Here is a 16,521-nt window from a genome sequence, read left to right as displayed (position 1 = left end):
GAAGTAGAACACGAACTTAAACATGCATGTAAAACATGAACGAGTAAAGAGTTTGGGTTAAAAATGCTTCTGGAATTCGCAGTCAGCGTTTGAATTGAGAGATATTGAGAGATATTGCCCAACAAATTAAAGTTTGTGGTTAAATTTTTCCAAATTTGAGTCCATGGAAATTTTTTAACAGTTGATTATCAGACATGAAGAACGGAAATATAAAATGTTGACATGAAATGTAAATAATAAGATTATATTTCTAATTACCTTACATACTTCCAGATAATACACTGAGGTTTTTGAAAAAGGCAACAACAGGAAGGAATTGTCGGAAATGACTGAAATTTTCTCCACATATTACTGATAGTGGTACAACTAAACGATCCAATTTACAAGACAGGAAAACAACACGAACGTCGGAAATCAGTACTTCGCATGTCCGCCACGCCGAGCGATGACAGTCTGTACACGTCGTGCGATTGAATTATACAGGTTCTGAATGTAATCCTGGGGAATGACATTCCATATGGCTTAGATATGATGCCTAAGTTCAGTCTTAATGTGTGATTCACCAGCTGTAAGAGCAAGTCGCCAATCGATGAAATTTCAGACATTCTCAATGGGAAACATATCCGGGGAGTAAGCAAGCCATGGAAGAAGCGAAACCTGTTGTACCCTAAAGAAGGCTTGTGCGGTTTGAGAAACATGTGCACCGGCATTATCCTGCTGAAATATACCCCCCGGAAGGCGTAGAAGAATGGGAAGGACCTCTCACTCCACAACTTTCCTTATGTAGCGATCACTGTTGAGGTTGCCAGTAATCTGCAATAAATGTGATCGACAATAATACCCAATAGCTCCCCACACCATGATGCCAAGCGTCTGTGGGAGCAGAGTACAGTGTTTCCCACTGTAACGTCTGACACGTACTCCTCCATCACTGTACTCCAGATTGGCGCGAGATTCATAGAAGAAAACAACTTATTGCCACAGGACACGACACGCACTGTATTACTCTGCCCACTGAAGTCGGAGGCGCCTGTGATTCAACGACAGGGGAATCCTGCGAAGAGGAACTCTTGCGCGCTTTCATGTTGCAGCTTGGCGACGAACCGTAGAGCTAGACAACACAACACCTGTAGCCCTGCTCCAACGTTGTGCTATCACACGAGAGGATGCTGTATGACCCTACACAGCCATGCCAATGTCTTCACAGCCATGTCTGTGGTCCCTTTGCTTTTAAAGGAAACTGGCTCGCTTTTATTTTAACTACACTTACGGGGGAAAACACACGAAAACTCCATGCACTAAGTCTGTTCAGTTTCCTGAAAACGAACCCTGGACAAACTACTTGCGTTCAGGGTCCCATGCATCCAAATATCCCACGGAGAGCCGAAATATGAACCCGAGTCAAACTTCCAGCGTTCAACAGTTTTTGTCCCTCGGCCGTTGGCGAATCCGAAAAATTTACGAACTGTTTAACATAAAACCTCATTTATCTAAAAGGCCGGAGAATTTTTCTTGATGTTTTTGATCTGTCAAAAAACTAAATGACAATAGCAGCTTCGTTATGATTATAATTATATGTTTGATTCAGAAACTTGCTATTATTCGGTTACTTCAATTAAAAAATAGATATTTTTACGATTAGTTTTCAAAACAATTAAGCGGTTCTTTGCATTCCATTGATATTGCCTTGGCATGCAATGTCTAGTATACTAAAACTGTTATTTCCAGTGTCTTTTTTTTTTTTTTTTTTTTTTTCCCACTTTAAGCGAGAGAGTAGTTTAATTTGAACATTAAGTCTAAAATCTCATAATGAAACGAAAATTCATAATGTTGTCTGTAATTTAACCTTCAGCTCGTGTAAGAACTGCATTAACCTAAATGATATTTTTTCTTTACCTGAGAAACAACATGCGCATCTTGATACTTGATTATTTTCAACGAAAATATTGTATATATTTTGTTTTAAAATGATATTAAAAATCCCCATGAATAACTTATTATACTGTAGAGTCATTAGGTTTTTTTATGCTGGAGTCGTGAAAAATATACAATAACCTCGCCGGTGCTCGAACCCTGAACTTCTCGAATACACTTTCAAGTACACCAAGAAGGCATGCGGTAAGGAGGAAGAAAATACCTTTTACACTCTCCCTTTTATAGGGCGATTGGGTATTAAGGGACCCAGTCGCCAAATCCTGGTGGTGAAGAGTTATCCTCCCCACTACGTTCGGGCGTTACTCGTAGAGTTGGGTGGCTTTTTTTTTTTTTTTTTTTTTTTTTTTTTTTTTTTTTTTTTTTAGTAGGAAACAGTGCCTTCGCCGGGACTTGAAACCTGGACCTCTCGAACGCGCGTCGAGTATGCTTCCAATTAACACCACGAAGGCATTAGAAAGGAAGAAGAAAATAGCTTACAATCTATACTACTAGAAAAGATTTAGAAAAATATGTAATTATCCGTAAAGCTAGACCACAAAAATTAAAATTAATATTTGAGAGTAAATAAATTTCCTTTGATAATAATTAAAAAGAGTTTTTCTTTATAAAACACTTTCGTTTTAAAATTAAAATATTTTACAGCAAAGAAAAATATTTTTAACAACTTCAAGAAACGCACTCTTATTACTAAGGCTGAATTTCCGTATTCCTGTTTCTAAAATTGAATTTCATACAGCAAATAAAACTCAAGGAGAAGCTATCACGATGCATATTTCAAAACTGCTATTGCCAGACGTATATTTTTACCGAAAAGAAAGATATTGCGATAAAAAAATATTAATTGATGGTCATTTTTTCTTGTATTAAACATTTTGTGGCAAGTTAGTATTTTTAGCTCCTTTTTTTAAGCGCTTATTGGCATCAAAGTTATTCTAACCAAGACGTGCAAAAAAAAAGTGAAAATAGCCACATTGTTAAGAATTTTTAATTTATTCTTTCAAAGTAGAAATGAAAGATTCGATTGTAATGTTCTGAAACTAGTACTATTGAAACTTGTCAAGATTGTTTCTCATTTACTTTGTGATTCTTCTGCAAATGCCACAGCCGAAAACCATATTTGTATACTAGTTTTCTTTTTTAAAACTACTGTAAATTTTTGTTTTCATGGGCTTAAATAACCGAAATGGAAACTGTGTCTCGAATATTATTCCTTATAGTATCTTGACACGCATTTCTACCACCAGTGGGAAATTAAAATTAATTTAATAAGCGTATTAAGCGAAAACGTAGCACAGGAAAAAAATTAAGAAAACTATCAATATTTTTTTCAACTTTCTAATAAACGTTATAATGCAAAATGCTGATCTTTAGGCCTAATTTGTAAATAATGGTTATAATTATCGCCATGCCTATGTAAAAGGCTAACTGATACGCAGAGAATTTTTATTTCCAATAGTAAGTTGCCATTTCATTTTAGTCTTCTTATAACGGTCTATGGAGAATGTAAATTAAAAAATTTAAAAAAAAATTACTCGCCGGGAATATATTACTCAACGAATAATACCAAACAGCAGCCTACAAAAATACGGATATATTGAAAGATTGAACCCAAATACATTTACTTACGTGTTTACACATTGATAAATATCAAAATGAAGACACTGAATGTGTTATACGGCCTGTTCCTCTTCCCTTATAAAGAGCCTAACTGCTAAACATTGCAGAAACAAGGAAACTGGAAAAATTCTCTCCTTCAACACACATCAGGAAATAGTTTTAGTTTTTTTATGTGCTTATCTGCACGCAAAGATGAGAGGAAACATTTTACCTTAATATACTATATTAAAGAATTTTTTGGCCAAGAAGGGCATAATGTTGAAGTATGCGAGTTGGATTTTCACGACAATAGTACTTCTTTCAGAGCTTGATTAAAGCCTTATTTGAGATCTTGGGAAAAAAAAAAAAAAGAGTTGAAAACGATTTGAGCTGCTTCGAATCGCAAACTTTGTCTTCATCTGAATCGCTGGTTGTAACACTTCTTTCGTTGTTTGTGGAATGTGAACTGCGCAGTTTCTTCCAGTTTCAAATCCAGCAATTTATCGATAAAATTTCCAGGAATTGTAAAACCAAACAACATGCAATGTCTCCAGGCCCTTAGTAATGCGAAAAGCCAGGAGATAAAGGCTTTACGTATTGAGTATATTTTTTACACTTTAGTTATTTCGCTTTGAATCTCTTGTCATAATGATGCATTATTTATTTGTTAAATATTCAAAAAAGGGCGTATTACAGGCGTAAAACTGAATAATTTCAATTCAGCATGTAGATTATACATATATGTTTTCAAAGTCAAGCTAGCTGAGCTCACTAAAAGGTTTTATTAATGTGTCACTTCGGCTCATCTCGAAAACAAACAAGAAGAATCACGTCATCCCTATTTTCTTCCTTTTGTTTTGTCCAAAATTCCTTGTTTTAGAGTTCGTTGAATTCACCCATCACGTCACTCTACACAGAACGCAGCAGATCTCCAGGAAGGAACTGGAGTCAACGCTTTGTAACGTCAACATCAGAAAGACCCCATCAAAGACTGGACCGGTTCAATCTGCTACTGAAAGCTTAAGAAATGGGCAATAAACTGAACATTGTATCTCTTGGAACTTCTCGACCGTTAAAAGACATGCATAGTGGAAAGACAAACCGTCCGAAAGAAAATACGCTAAATTTTTTAGTTGCTCTTAATTGAAGAAACGAAATTCTGTGTACTAAGTAATCCTATTCTTTATTTTCCACCTCATTTCTTTCAAGGCCCGCCTAGACGGTATAGCGGTTAGAGGAGCAATACCAAAGGGTCTAGGTTCGAATTCCGGATATTGTAACTGTCCGTCCTTTCATAGGAGGCAGAGGGGGCCCTCCTATTAAGTGCCTCCATAATAAAGTGACCACCACTTAGTAATGGCCAAGCTGAAGTCGGCTAAAGGCCCGTCATTGGTATAAAAAATCTTCCAAGCGCCCTCCCTCATAATGTATTCTCCGTGTGCTGCCATTCAGTAAAACATATGTTCTCGAATTTGCTTTTCAAATTCAATATCTCTCTTCCTAGCATTTCCATTTCTAACGTTATAAACTAACGCTATAAGGTATTTCTCTCGCCATCTTGGCATGCCTTCGTGGTGTGGTGGTCTGCACGCTGGACGCCTATTCCAGAGGTCCGTTGTTCGATTCCCGGCAAAGGTGTTTGCATATTTTTCATTTGGCCGGCCACGAAATAATCTAATATCTCTACAGTGGCGCCCAAACTAAAAGGATGTTGTTGGATGATGATTCTCCACACCCAAGATTTGTCGATTGGGACCCCTAAAACGCCAGTCGCCCTTTAAAAGGGGGAGTATATAAGGTATTTCTCCCGCCTTCTGGGCATACCTTCGCGGTATGATGGTCTGCACGCTGGTGCGTATTCCAGAGGTGCGCGGTTCGATTCCCGGCGAGGGCATTGCTAATTTTTCAAATTGCATGTTTCCAAAAAATGCCTAATGTCTCTAACAAGACAAGCAGTTAAAAAGGAAACTTGTTGCCTGTGAAATAATGGTCTTTTAATTTATCACGTAACTCGCTCTCAGCATGCTGCAGAGTAGCTCACGTAGCTTGCTATTCTGCAGAGTGTAAGCACTTGAATTTATGTTTTTATCAACTGCCTGATTGTTATATTGATTTAGTTTATTAATCATAATAGACACATTAAACTTATTAAACTGTAACAAGTTTAAAAAGCCAGCTATGGATTAAAAAAAACTGAGCAGTTTAAAAGCAGCAAATATACTTTTTGATAATTTGAACCTTTTAATGCATTTAATTGATGTTCATCAATATCCGTTTAATTTACAATATAGCCAATTTATAATTTCTGTGTAAATTTGAGGCATTTTTATAATTCTTTTAAAATGCTCATCACGTTATTTATTGCAATATATTCATATGATAAATTTTACATACTTTTTCATAAAAAACTTCATAAATGATGATTTTATATACATTTTCAGCGTTTTGCAATTAATAAAAGACATTTCTAATGTCATATATTATGCAACTATAAACAGAATTTTATAATATTTTAATAGTTTGAAATATGTAATGGTAAATTCATGTTGGAGATGGTAAAACGAAATCCGAAATCTTCATATTGCACATTTTGTTTTTTAAGAAGCTTTAACATTAATTTTGTTCGCCATAATGATGTTTCATTTTCAAATATCAATTAAAAATATGAAATTTGGCAACATTTCGTGATGAAGATTGATCGATTGATGAGTAATTTCCTGAAACTGAATAGTACGCAAAAACTTCTATTGTAACAGAAGGGAATTTTTTCAATATTTTATTTTCGAAGAAATAATAATTAAGAATATAAGTGGTAGATGGAAGTAATGCCTTCAACATTCACGTTGTCAGAAATAAGCAAAATTCAAACATCAGATTGATATTAATTCTATAGAAAGGTTCTGCATATCAACCTCATACAATTTTTATATATAATTGTTCTAACATTTTTTTTTGCATCTCGAAGAAATTTACAGTAACTTTCTCGCTTTACTTCACTTTTTTTAATATCCTATATTTCAATTAAATTATTAATAAAGACTTTGTATTACTTTGCTAATAACTAAGTTTATTTCCCTCGAAACAATTTCCATCTATTGTGTTGAAATACATATCCGTTTAAAGTAAGTTATTAAGATTTACTCGTGTTTTCTAACTATTTTATGAAAGAGTTAGATATTCCTATTTCTTTGATATTTTTGCAATATACAAGCTAAAGTATTTAGTAACAAAAAAGAACTAATGTCGTAGTATGTAGGTATTGCACATATTCCATCTTTAAATATATTAGATTTAGCGAAAGTATTAAAAAAGTTTCGTTTGGTTATTTGATTAAGCCGTAGCACTCGAAAGCTATCTGCCTAAGGGTAAGGATGCCTTCGTGAAGGACTTTCTAAGAAAAACTAGATAGTATACACGTTACATATAAGAAACCTCGAAATTTCCCATGCAGCCAGAATTCGAGCCCCGGACCGAACTACCCGTATTCAGGGATTTTGCTGCTCGTCCATTACTGGGCGATTCCAAAAGAAAGTTAAGATATAATTCAACAGAATCAAAGGGAGCTAGAGATTCCTTCCCTCAGAGACAGGCCTTTAGCTTCTGATTTTCTGTAAATATTTTAAAGGAGAAATAACGCCAGAAACCAATTCAGAATTTGGAAGTTAGTGAGCGAATGCTAAAAATGTAGCTCATTGCTTAAATATTATTTAATTGGAATTGGCTCGTTTATATTACGCAAATTCAGATTTTAATATTTTTTAAGTAAAGGCATTAGTTTGGTGGAAGTAAAGATCGCCCCCCCACACACACTACTAGAAAGAGAAACACTGAATACAGGAGAACTATTTAGTTATGACAGTACATTTTAGTATCGCATTGCACTGAAAACATACTTAGTACTACTTGTATATACAGAAGTAATAAATAAGATGGTATAAGACCTCAGTATGAAATAATAAAAAAATAAAAAATAAGATAAAAATAAATAAGATAATAAAAAAATGGTATAAGACTTCAAGCTTAATAACATTAAAAAATAATATTAAATAGTTTGATGTGGGTAGCACATGACTTTCTGCCAATCCCGTGTTAAAACATTTGAGCAATAGCAACAAGTTTTAAGTAAACTATCACTTCTAGCCGATCGTTTGTAAATAAAATCTAACTGGTTTATAAAATTTATGGCTCACTGTTAATTATAAACAGTACACTTTTGTTAGACCAGAAGGACTATTAATTTCGTTTTGGCATTTTGCGTCGATTCACAATAAACAGCGAATAATTTTTTAATTGTTGCCACCCAATATTAGAGCTCCGTGTTATATTTAAAGAAATTAAGTACTGAATAATCTGCATAAATTTATGTATGTTTCTCGCACTGTGATAAAACAACGGTACCTAGAGTCATCCAATTCTGAATAATGTACGTCTCCACCTGAATATGGGCATCTGGAAGATTGATTTTGGAATTTTTTTCATTATCGATTTCATATTTTGTAAAGCGTTTTAGTAAAAAAATTTAACAATTTCAAACCAAGCAATGGCAACACTATACGGGAAAAAAATATCGCTAGCGCGCGAGACTGTGTATTGGAAATTCTAAAGATTTGCTCTTTTAAAAATTTCCCCAGAAGAGCTATTAATTTCGTTTTATAAACGGCGAATCACTTTTGAAAATAAAGAGATTGGGAGACGTAAGTTGACCGAAGAGGAAAAGCTTCCATCTCGTATAAAACGACTGAAAAAATTACGAAAAAATAACAAACGTAATCGGAACAATGAAGAATATCGGTCTAAAGAAGCCGCACTTAAGAGAGAAACTAGAAAATGTAATCAATCTCAGATGACCCGGAAAATCAACAATTCGAGGTTCGGTTTAGAGAAAATGTCGTGTCATTTTGTGATATTGGTGGTGAAATGAATTTTATGGTTTAAGTTCGGAGAACATGATATTTAATCAATAAATGTAACAGACAGAACTTTAAAAAAAAAAAAAAAAAAAAAAAAAAGAGCCTCTTTGGGCGTAATACAAAATCTGAAAGAGTTCATATTTTTTTTTTTTTAATTTATTATTTTTTAAAATTATATTACACAAAACTGCAGTAATTACGTGTAACTCCAGGCCGATTTTAGGTCCTAATATTTTTTGAAAATATGCCTGACAAATTTTTGCTGCTCAGAGCGTGTTACGATTACCTTACTCAAACTGATTCTAAATATCTTTCTTTAAAATAAAAGGATAATGAAACCAAAACCAAAACGAATCCAATAACACGTTTCCGGTCTTTCAAAACAGATTTAAAGTGCACTAGCGCCATCTATTAACAAACCTGAGCACTTTCCATTGAGTCGGCTCATTTGAATGACAACAACAGCCTGCTCAATCTTTTCGAAGAAAAAAAATACTGAATGCGCATTTATTCGATGCTGCAGCCGCCCACTGAATGGACATCGAGTAAGCTATAACCGTAACTACGACTAATGTATTGCAGAATCGTGATCTTTTATCGCTAACGAGATGCACGGACAATGGATCGTGTGGCGATAATTACGTATAAATTTCCTGACGCTGCCGGCAGGTCGCTTTCATTCGCTGTTTATTGAAGAATGAATTATGTATAAGCTGCAGGCACTGGTCAGACGGTTTCCCATCTCTTCGTGCGATGTAACAGTTTTGTTAAAAAATTTCCAAGAATTTTTTTGTAGTGGGAGAAGCTGATACATAGTATGTGATATAACGGTCAAACTGCGAATTGAAATCCTACTAATCCCGCACTGTAGGATCAGACACATAATAGACGCTAATTTTCAGATGTGACGCACTTTAGATTTCAGAAAGAGGACATAACTAAATTAAAATGAGGAATTAAGAGGACTGTAGCTAAATTCAAGTCAGTAGTTTTCTGGTGTATATATATATATATATGTATACCAGGTGATTTTTAATACATGGAACAAATGGAATTTTCCACAATTTATAAACCACTTGTCACAAGACGCTCCTACTACTGGGAAATAAGACTTAAAGTTTAAAGCACAAATGTTCAATGTATGAAGGCCATTGAACCTTGCTTGGATAGATATGACGCACCTTGAGAACCTAATTTTGCGTCACTGTGAATAATGTGTCGGCAGAAATGTCGAAAATTTCTGTCTTATATCGTTCATTTCAATTCGCGAATTATTGCAGGGTTAGTCTTAAACACTGTCTCTCAAGTAGCCTCCAAAGCTAAATCATATAGACTCATATCTAGTGACATTAACGGCCGTTAGAACTCTTTACAGTGAAATTAAAGGTAACGGTTTATAAGATATTTCTCCCGCCTTCTTAGCGTACCTTCGTGGTGTAGTGGTCTGCACGCTGGGCGCGTATTCCAGAGCTCCGTGGCTCGAATCTCGGCGAAGGCGTTGCTCATTTTTCACTTCTCCTGCCTCCAAAAAATACCTAATGTCTCACAGGTTAAACAACACACGTTTATCAAACATCTCATGAAAGTAATCGAATATTATTCTATCTGAGCCATGTTGCTGAACCAGCAAGGGGACTGAGGTCTTGCCCCATGTTGCTAAACCAGCAAGTGGAAATATAGTCAAACATGCCAAACAAAAACGGAGCAAATTCTTTGCCGAGAACTCTGAGTTACACTTCACTCGTGATGTTTCCATCAATGAAAACTGGACCTAAATGTCATCAGAAAATACTGCACACCACACGGTAACACGTTCCGAATGTAAAGGTTTATTATGTGAATTTCGCATTTCCAAAATCGTGAGTTCTATTTATCAAAATAATCGTTTAAATAGAAATGAGCCTCGGTAGAAGCTATAGGTTGCCGAAATATATCACCGTCGTTTTTAAGAAGTTGACTGAAAGCAACTGGAAGCTCAAGCCGTTTGAGTTTCCTCATCCGGTTACAGGGAATGAGTGACCTGTATTCTGAATGAATATGCCAACAGATCACTGCGGTAGATTTTTCTAACAGTATTGTACGACAAGGCAATCTGTTGTTGCTGCTGCAAACAAACAGAAACCTAACCAAATTATTGGCCGGGAAAAGAAATCTGATTATCATTCAGATTTCTTTCCCGGCCACCTTCCTGATAAAAATACCGATACAAAAAGTAATACTGCATATTTTAATTTTTTTTATGAACAAAACAAATAGTTCCATGTGTTAAAAACCACCTTTTATGTACAGCACACATCACACATATATGCACAAATGACACACGCATATGTGAGACACACACATGACAAACACTAGAGAGAGATCTTATACTATATTTGAAAATTTAAGGTGCTTAAAAGCATGTTTACACCCTGTAATTCCTTAAATATTGATCTTAAACATATTTATAATTACAAAATTTCTCAAAATAAGCCAAATAAATTTTATGAAAACGGTCGTTTCAACGTTTTAAGGGGAAGCGATCAGTAAAATTAAAATATACTTTTCAGTATATACTACTTACAGGAAAAGTTTAAATATGTAAAATAATTAATATGTAACTTACAGTTCGTTGTGCGTTTACGAACTTATGAGCGAAAGTTTCAGCGTTTTAAAATTCAAGTTTCGCTTATATATTAAAGAATCAAAACTATAGATATTAATTTTGAAGATCTCTTAAATATAAAAGAGCCCACCAGCGGCCGAGCGGTAAAGTCGCTGAACACTGGTAGTTCGGCCCGAGGTTCGAATCAAGCGAACGGGCTGGCTGCATGGGCGTTTTCGTGGTTTTCCCCATGTGTAACGTGTATACGAGCCAGTTTCCCTTAGAAAGTCCTCCACGAAGGCATCGCTCCCTTTAGACAGATAGCCCTAGCGTGCTTTGCCATAATTAAATACACCAACACCAACACCTTAAATATAAAAGTTTAGATATTAGAGTGGGAATCTATTTTCGACACTTCCCAATACCAGTTTTGGCTCAAGTTTAAAGTGTGCAGGTTAAAGGGAAGACCTCTTACTACTATGACTTTAAAAGCAGTTTCGTCTCGGTAAAACCAATTGTTATACAATTTGTAGCGCGCTTTCTAAATGTAAGTATTACAGATACGTATTCTGTGCGAATCTGTGTACCTTAAAAGTATAAAAAAATGTTTCTTTTTAACTGAGTGTACTAAGTGGCAATAAATAAATGTACTAAGTGGTTTTTTGCTTCAGAGGGATATATGTAAAGTTATAGCTCATATTTAGAAAATCTTCCCAACTACAGGGTTCAAACTGTTTCTGTAAACCTGTGCACCTTTTCTCAAGGAATACTATAAGTTGCATTAATGCACAAATTCAGTTGTTAATGTGTGTGTGTGATTATGGCAAAGCCTCGAGGGCTATCTGCCTAAGGGGAGGGATGCCTTCGTGGAGGACTTTCTAAGGGAAACTGGCTCGTATACACGTTACACATGGGGAAAACCACGAAAACGCCCATGCAGCCGGCCCGTTCGCGGGATTCGAACCTCGGACCGAACTACCAGTGTTCAGCGACTTTACCGCTCGGCCGCTGGTGGGCCCCTCAGTTGTTAATGAAACAGAGCTCTTTGTTATCAATCGATAACTAAGGGCTTTCTTTCATTACCTCACTACCCTGCGCATATATGTGTTGTGTGTATATATGAAATATATCCTATCGAAAAATTTATAATTTAATTTTTAATACAAAATAAGTAATAGTTTTTAATTTTCTACGAAAAATAGTGTACTAAGATTCAATTCTCAAGTTTTTTATGGTCATTTTTTCGTTTCTTGCCTTAACTGAATGCAGTACGAAATGAAAAGAATCATTTTTACTCATATGTTTATGACTTTTAATTTATTTCTGAAGTTTAAACTATGCATTATTCCAAAGTATTCCTCAGAATTCCTATTACAGTGGAATTCTTGATAATAGTACCAACAGTTAAAGCGTAATTCGTGTTCCTGAAGTGTAATCTAATTTCTATTTTCAGGCAGTGAGAGGTATGACGGTAGACCGCAAAGAGAAGACAGTCCATCCTTGAAAAACAAAAAACCCAGGAAAGCACGGACGGCTTTCACGGACCATCAACTCAGAGTAAGTTTGCAGTTTATGCTGCAATACATCCCCCCTTTTTTTTTTTTTTTTTTTTTTTTTTTTTTTTTTTTTTCAAAATCTTAATGGAATTTCACACTTCGCAGCAATATGCATGTTCTGATATACCTGCATAACCTGATATTTTTTCGAGTTTATAAATATGGACATCAAATAACAAAGCTGGAAGTTTATTTCATTGAATAGCAGATATTAAAAGAAGTAGAACTAGGAATACTGAGCGAGAAACGCGAGTTTATGGCTGCTTTCCTACAAGTGGCTGAGTAGTTAAGACCGCTGTATGCTGGTAGTTCGACTGTAGGCTAACAGGTTGGTTGCGTAGCTGGTTTCTGTGGTTTTCACGTGTGTAACGTGGATACGAGCCGTTTATTTTTAGGAAGTTCTCCACGAAAGCATCCCTCCTGCAGATAGCCCTCACGTGCTTTGCCGTATTCGAATAACCTAACTCTTACGGTTGAAACTAAGGAAGAACTATATTAATCATATATATGCATATATAAATGTAAACTGAGATCGAAAAAAATTATTTGAGAGTTTTAAGAATAACTATCAGTATTCAGTTTCCGTGCTTAATACGAGTAATATTAAAAAAATATATAAAAAATTAAGGAGCACAACACATGACCTTCTGCCATTGGGATGTTAAAACTTTAGCGGAATGGCAACGAGCTTTAAGTAAACTATCACTTTTATATGATCGTTTGGTAAAAATCTAACTGGTTTGTAAACTTTATGCCTCGATGTTAATTATAAACACTACACTTTTGTTATTATTCTGTTCTCCTATACAATGAAAAATACCTATACGTTCTCATGCGTACGTGTACACATCCGTTCTCATGCTTTGTTTTCAAAATATCGCATCGATTGAAATAAGTTTTCCGGTCATATAGCTTTTCGGATTCATAAATCAATGGCTTAACAATCGCACAATTTTTGAAAGCAGCATATCTTTAGAATTCCGATATGGTGCTGTCACATATTTCTTTTTCAATCTTTTCTCAGTTTTGGATATCAGTATTCAGTCTTCCTAATTAAGACAGCAATTTTTATATTGGTCATTTTAGACTTATTTATTGATTATGCCTTTCTTCGCACTTCTACTTCACAAAATCCAAGAATAAAATCATAAAATCTTTCAAATCGACATATCTTTAAAATTGCTTATAGAGCGGTTATTGTTGCCCTACATTTTTTCGCTATATCATTTTTATTTGCTATATTGCTTATTTAAAAATAATACATAGCGATAACATTTGATGGCAGATTTTTTTTTTTTTTTTTTTTTTTTATTATTATTTGAAAAGGGATTCGGCACAAAAATGAAAGGAATACAAAACTGAGGAGTAACATTTATATTTAATCGCTTCATAACGAGAGCTCGCCTCATTAATCAGCTCGTTCTCGTTGCATTTGTCATAATTCCAAGAATACATTTAATACTTATAAACGTAATATGTTGTTATGTAAATGTAATATGTCTCTCAATCACATACCTATTTTAAACACCAAATTTGAGAAATTTTGTATTATCCTATAATAATGTAATTTTTTACGAAAGCCTGTTCAGAGTTTCCGATATTCCTGTTTATCAGCCCACCAGCGGCCGAGCGGTAAAGTCGCTGAACACTGGTAGTTCGGTCCGAGGTTCGAATCCCGCGAACGGGCTGGCTGCATGGGTGTTTTCGTGGTTTTCCGCATGCGTAACGTGTATACGAGCCAGTTTCCCTTATAAAGTCCTCCACGAAAGGCATCCCTCCCCTTAAGCAGATAGCCCTCGAGGCTTTGCCGTAATTAAATAACCTAACCTAAACCTAACCTGTTTATCAATTTCAGCGAAAATCTAATATAGGCTTTTTCCATTGATTAAAAAGTCTTAAAGACTAAAATTAAAAAGATTTAATTTATTTTTTAATATAATCTATTATATTAAATCTTTCATTAAAATCTGTTATGGGTTCAATTCATGTAATATACGCCTTCCGGTTGTCCAGTTTTACTCAAATTTTAATGAATTATTCATATAAATGCAGAAGACTTTAAAATGGAAAACAGACGTTTTCAGAAGTTTCATATTAAAGCTATCGTAGACCAGAAAGCGCCACAGATAGAAAAACTGGCAGACATCATTGTAAGAATAGTCAAAACATGTTGTGAAAATCCTAATTTGTACTTATTCACTGAAAACTCACTATCGAATTTTTGGGCCGAAAGCATTACTTATCTTATCTGTGTATATAGTAGGTTGACGATAGGTACAAAGAAGAAATTAGAATAAAAGGCGGATTTGCAAATCTAAACAATACATAAGAAAGTCACTCCTCCTCCCGCTTGATTATGAACTAAGAAGTCGCTCAACTTTTGAGTTTTGAATACTTTGCAAAACAAATTTAATAAGAAATATGTAATTAATAATTTTATTTCCTGATAATACAGAGAAATATTAATAAAAAATGTTTTTCCACAATTCTTTTAATTTTTAATTGCTTCCAGTTCACAACTCGGTTTCAATTTAGTTACCAATAAACAGTTTAATTATTAATATTATGCTGTTCATTCGTTAAACAATGGTTTATTCTTTTCTGCAGTTGGAAAAACTCCTTGGTTGAAAACTCTTCAAAAAGCTATAGATTTTGTAGTTACATTTACAGGACACGTTTGAATTAAAATCTTCAGCTAAAATGAACAAATTCTGATAAATTTTCAGAAATTATTCTTCGGGAAAATTTGCATCTGAAGAAGATAAATCGGTCGCTTCTCAAAGTTACAAAGTTCAGAATGTTGGTCGCAATTTACAGCTACTCAAGTTTTTAAATGTTGAATTGAAATTGCCGGGCTGAAAATCTTTTTCCTTTCCGCCAAATAATAGACAGTCTTTATTGTTTGTTTTTAATTGAAAACTAACCAATTTTATTTATTTGATCACATTTACTCGGGCAGTTTGTTTCTTTTTACTCAATTATTTCGGCCGTAACCTAAATTACAGCTACTCCTAAGCAAGACCCAACATTATTTTTAAAAATTTCTGCGCAATAAAAGATGTTTCTTTCACAAAAGGCCGAAAAAGAAGATTGTTAAGTTTGGCCTGCCATATGCGACTTTTGAAAAGATAGTGCGCATAGCAGTTACTCAGCTTTTGAATGCGAGCCCGCTGTCATTGGCGCGGTTTAATTCATGTTGATAATAAAGTAATAACCGCAGGACTTTGCACTGCCTTTCACATAGAGCTCGAGGTGAAATCGACCGTAATTAAAATTCGTTCAGAGAAGAAAAAGAAAGCTGCAAGACTTAACTACCCCCAATCGCTATTCAATCATTTACGCACGCAATGCTTCTGAGATCTCCTGTAAATCGCTCTGAATGGTTCTTAAGCGAAAGAAAAAAAGCACATTTAGTGCTGTGACAATAAATGATTTATCGCCAAAAACTTCATTTACTTTTTTGGCCGACGATCTTCCTCATACGCAGCAGTTTATTCTTTAATTCGGAGATTAGTAGAAATGAATCAAAAAGGGAGGGCATACAAGTAACATTGGCAACTCAATTTTGGAAACGTTGTATTGATTCCAGTCTTGTTTGTCTAGCAAATGTCAAAGTGTTAGTACATGAACGGTTCATAAAAACACATTTGTCTAGATTTTTTTTCCCACCAATTTAAATGGCTATCGTGTTAATGACCTTCATCACAGAAAGAAATCTTTCTTTATCTTGGCATCTAAGTTTTATTTATTGCTAATTTTATTAAAATCTTGAGGGATGCCCAATTAAGCGGATAAACGTTTAAATGAATTACGTAAATACGAATATTGTTTAACAGTTTTAATGCCTTGAAAATACAGTATTGATATATTTGTGAGTGTAGACAAAATTAACTGTTATATAATATAGACTCCCCCTTTCAAAATGAGAGAGGTATTTGGA

General features: G+C 34.7%; 1 protein-coding gene across 1 annotated transcript in view; it reads left to right on the top strand.

The window, feature by feature from the left end:
• The window catches only part of LOC118196609 (uncharacterized), an 82,923-nt gene that overhangs the window by 54,771 nt on the left and 11,631 nt on the right, over positions 1-16,521 (top strand). Inside the window, exon 2 of the mRNA XM_035368076.2 lies at positions 12,479-12,582. Within this exon, the coding sequence (XP_035223967.1) occupies positions 12,479-12,582 (104 nt within the window). The remainder of the gene's footprint in view (positions 1-12,478; positions 12,583-16,521) is intronic.

The sequence above is a fragment of the Stegodyphus dumicola genome, chromosome 9 (genome assembly GCF_044657685.1).
Source record: "Stegodyphus dumicola isolate Sdum_Otavi_A_Nest chromosome 9, ASM4465768v1".
NCBI classification, from domain to species: domain Eukaryota; kingdom Metazoa; phylum Arthropoda; class Arachnida; order Araneae; family Eresidae; genus Stegodyphus; species Stegodyphus dumicola.
Note: the sequence above shows the minus strand (reverse complement) of the source record. Positions and strands in the feature narration are given on the sequence as shown.